This window comes from Panthera onca, chromosome D4 (genome assembly GCF_046562875.1).
Source record: "Panthera onca isolate mPanOnc1 chromosome D4, mPanOnc1 haplotype 2, whole genome shotgun sequence".
Taxonomy (NCBI): Eukaryota; Metazoa; Chordata; class Mammalia; order Carnivora; family Felidae; genus Panthera; species Panthera onca.
The window spans coordinates 58,367,989-58,370,815 of NC_138351.1; the positions used below are offsets into that span (position 1 = coordinate 58,367,989).

Here is a 2,827-nt window from a genome sequence, read left to right on the forward strand (position 1 = left end):
AAGTTTTTAAAGGATTTCTGTTTGTTTGTCTTGTAGTTAAGAGCCAACAGGTTTTCCAGCCCTCAAACATCTTTGTACTTAGAAAACACCCCATAGGCCCGACTACTGCACCCTCATGCCCGGCGGGGCGGGGGGGGGGGGGTGCGTAAAACAGCCCTGCTGACTCTCTGCTTAGGAGTAAAGACATTTGGGGGCGCCTGGGTGGCTCAGTCAGTTGAGTGACTGACTTCAGCTGAGGTCATGATCTCACGGTTTGGGAGTTCAAGCCCCGCGTCGGGCTCTGTGCTGACAGCTCAGAGCCTGGAGCCTGCTTTGGATTCTGTGTCTCCCTCTCTCTCTCTCTCTGCCCCTCCCCCACTCATGTTCTGTCTCTCTCTGTCTCGGAAATAAATAAACATAAAAAAATTTTAAAAAAAAGGAGTAAAGACATTTGTACAGTAAGTACAAATTAAGATCTGTTTATAGAAGTAAAAAGTAAGGAATTTAACTTAGCAAATCATTGAACAAATGGAATTTCCAAGTTACTTTCCTCGGGAGCCAGGGTGCAGGAGACACCTGGGAACACAGGCCCATCACACACAACTCATGCACCAGTACTGAGATTTGATAATTGTTTTCTGTTGTGGGTAAGCTTTCCCAGGAAGTTGACTCTGGTGGGGAGATTTTCATGCAGGATGTTGACTGGAGAGTGCTCTTAAGATCAATACCTGTGAGGTGGAGGTGAAGGAAGCAGGACAGTGCAGAGGAAGAACTTGAACTGCCACGTAACTCTCATGGGCCAAGGGCAAGCCAGTGCAGCAACTAACTGAATGTTGTTTGCCACCAGTACTCCCCGTGGCTAGGGTAACAGGAGCCAAAGCCCCTAAGGGAGAGAGAGGAGGGGTCTGGGCAGTACACTCGCCACACCACCCACTGTACGCTCTTAACCAGTACTTCTCAAGGCTTAACACGCACATGAATCTCCTGAGGGATCTTGTTAACATGTAGATTCCAATTCAGTTAAGTCTGGAATGGGCCCCTTCCGCATGTCTAATAAGCTCCCAGGTGCTGCTAACACTGCTGCTCCGTGGACCACACTATGAGCAGCATGGCTCTGAATTCAATTTGCCCCTCACCTAGCATCACTTTGCATTGACTTTCTCAAGTGAATCAGAGTGTGTGGGTCACAACATATCCCAGCATCACTGGGTGAAGCGTTTCTGAGCCACCAGGTACCTCACCGCGGTCTTAACATCCTTGTTCCTCAGACTATAGATGATGGGGTTGAGCATAGGAGTTAAAAGTCCATAGAAGAGGGAGATGAGCTTGTCTGAAAGGTCCTGCTTGTCTGCCCCCAGGGGGTCCTTGGATTTGGGCTTCCCATACATGAAGAGGATGGTTCCGTAGAAGACGACCACGACTGTGAGGTGGGCAGAGCAGGTGGAGAAGGCCTTTTTCCTCCCTTCAGCTGAGGGGATCCTCAGGATGGTGGTGAGGATGAAGATGTAGGAGACAAAGATGAACAGAACTGGGACCCCCAGGAAGATCACATTGGCCACCCCCATACTGATCACATTAATGGAGATGTCAGCACAGGCCAACTTCAGGACAGCCAGGATCTCACAGATGAAGTGGTTGATGACATTGTCCCCACAGAAGGGTAATTGTACTGCAAGAGAGATCTGCACCAAGGAGTTGGCTCCACCAGCCACCCAGGAGCTGATAGCCATGGGCACATAGACAGCCTTGCTCATGACCACAGGGTACCTAAGGGGGTTACAGATGGCCACATAGCGATCAAATGCCATCATGCCCAGAAGCACACACTCTGTGGCTCCCATGGCAAAGGAGAGGAACATCTGCATGGCACAGCCTGAGAAGGAGATGGTTTTCCTGGGAGTGAGGAAGCCGTCCAGGACTAGAGGAACTGAAGAGGTTGTGTAGCAGATGTCTAGGAAGGAGAGGTTCCCCAGGAAGAAGTACATGGGCATGTGCAGGCGGGAGTCAAGGATGGTCACCAGGATGAGGACCCCATTGCCCAGCAGGATCACCAGATACATAGACAGGATGAGTACAAAGAACGTTTTCTCTAGTTTTGGATGGGCAGAGAGGCCAAGCAAAACAAATTCTGTCACAGCAGATTGGTTGGATGCTTCCATTTCAAACTCTCTCCTTTATCCCTAAAAATACTGAAGGCAGAAATTCTTGTTGGTTTTTTGATGGCTTGCTTGAGTCAGTACATGGGGATCACAGCATCATGTCCCTAAAATGATAAACAAACTTAATCTATATATGGGATTCAACTACAAAACCAAGTAATCTCAAGTAAGTCTGTGTAGCAGTCAAAAGCATCTAGAGCAGAACTTGGAAATCTAATGAAATTTAATGAAACAAAAAAGACATTTTGATATTAACATACCTAAAGCAAAAATTGTGTGTCTGCATATGCTGTGTGTCTTCCACACTTTCCAGGGAAACAGGAGCCTCTGACTAATTCTGTCTCTCTCATACAATTGGGACCACAAGCTATCCCAGCTCAGCGACAGAGGCCATTGAGTCATGTTGCCCATTTCTCTGGCTCTAGTTCTTCTTTGCCCAGGAAATTTCTAATATAATTGGACTCCCCATACAAACAGTTTTATAGGAAGAGAATGTGCTGGCTTGCAAACATAAAGTTACTTATATTTGTAACCGTTTTATTTCTTATACAGTATGTGGTTTACACTTCAGTATCTTCTGAGTTTAGTTAGTATGAATCAGTTTATCTGATCCTGGCCCTCTTCTCTGAATAATCTGACCCAATTGAATTTCTGGAACCTATAACATGGAGCACTCACCAAAATCTCCC

At 46.9% G+C, this 2,827-nt stretch overlaps 1 protein-coding gene across 1 annotated transcript; it reads right to left on the reverse strand.

Annotated features, from left to right (window-relative positions):
- Nucleotides 1–1,089: 1,089 nt before the first annotated feature.
- On the reverse strand, nt 1,090–2,230 carry LOC145713085 (olfactory receptor 13C7-like). Its single transcript, XM_081791061.1, has one exon. The coding sequence runs from the start codon at nt 2,136–2,138 to the stop codon at nt 1,182–1,184; it is 957 nt and encodes a 318-aa protein (XP_081647187.1). The 5' UTR covers nt 2,139–2,230; the 3' UTR covers nt 1,090–1,181.
- Between the last annotated feature and the right edge of the window lie 597 nt (nt 2,231–2,827).

Excerpts from the sequence above, each read along its gene's own strand:
- LOC145713085 (XM_081791061.1), bottom strand. The coding sequence starts at position 2,138 with ATGGAAGCATCCAACCAATCTGCTGTGACAGAATTTGTTTTGCTTGGC.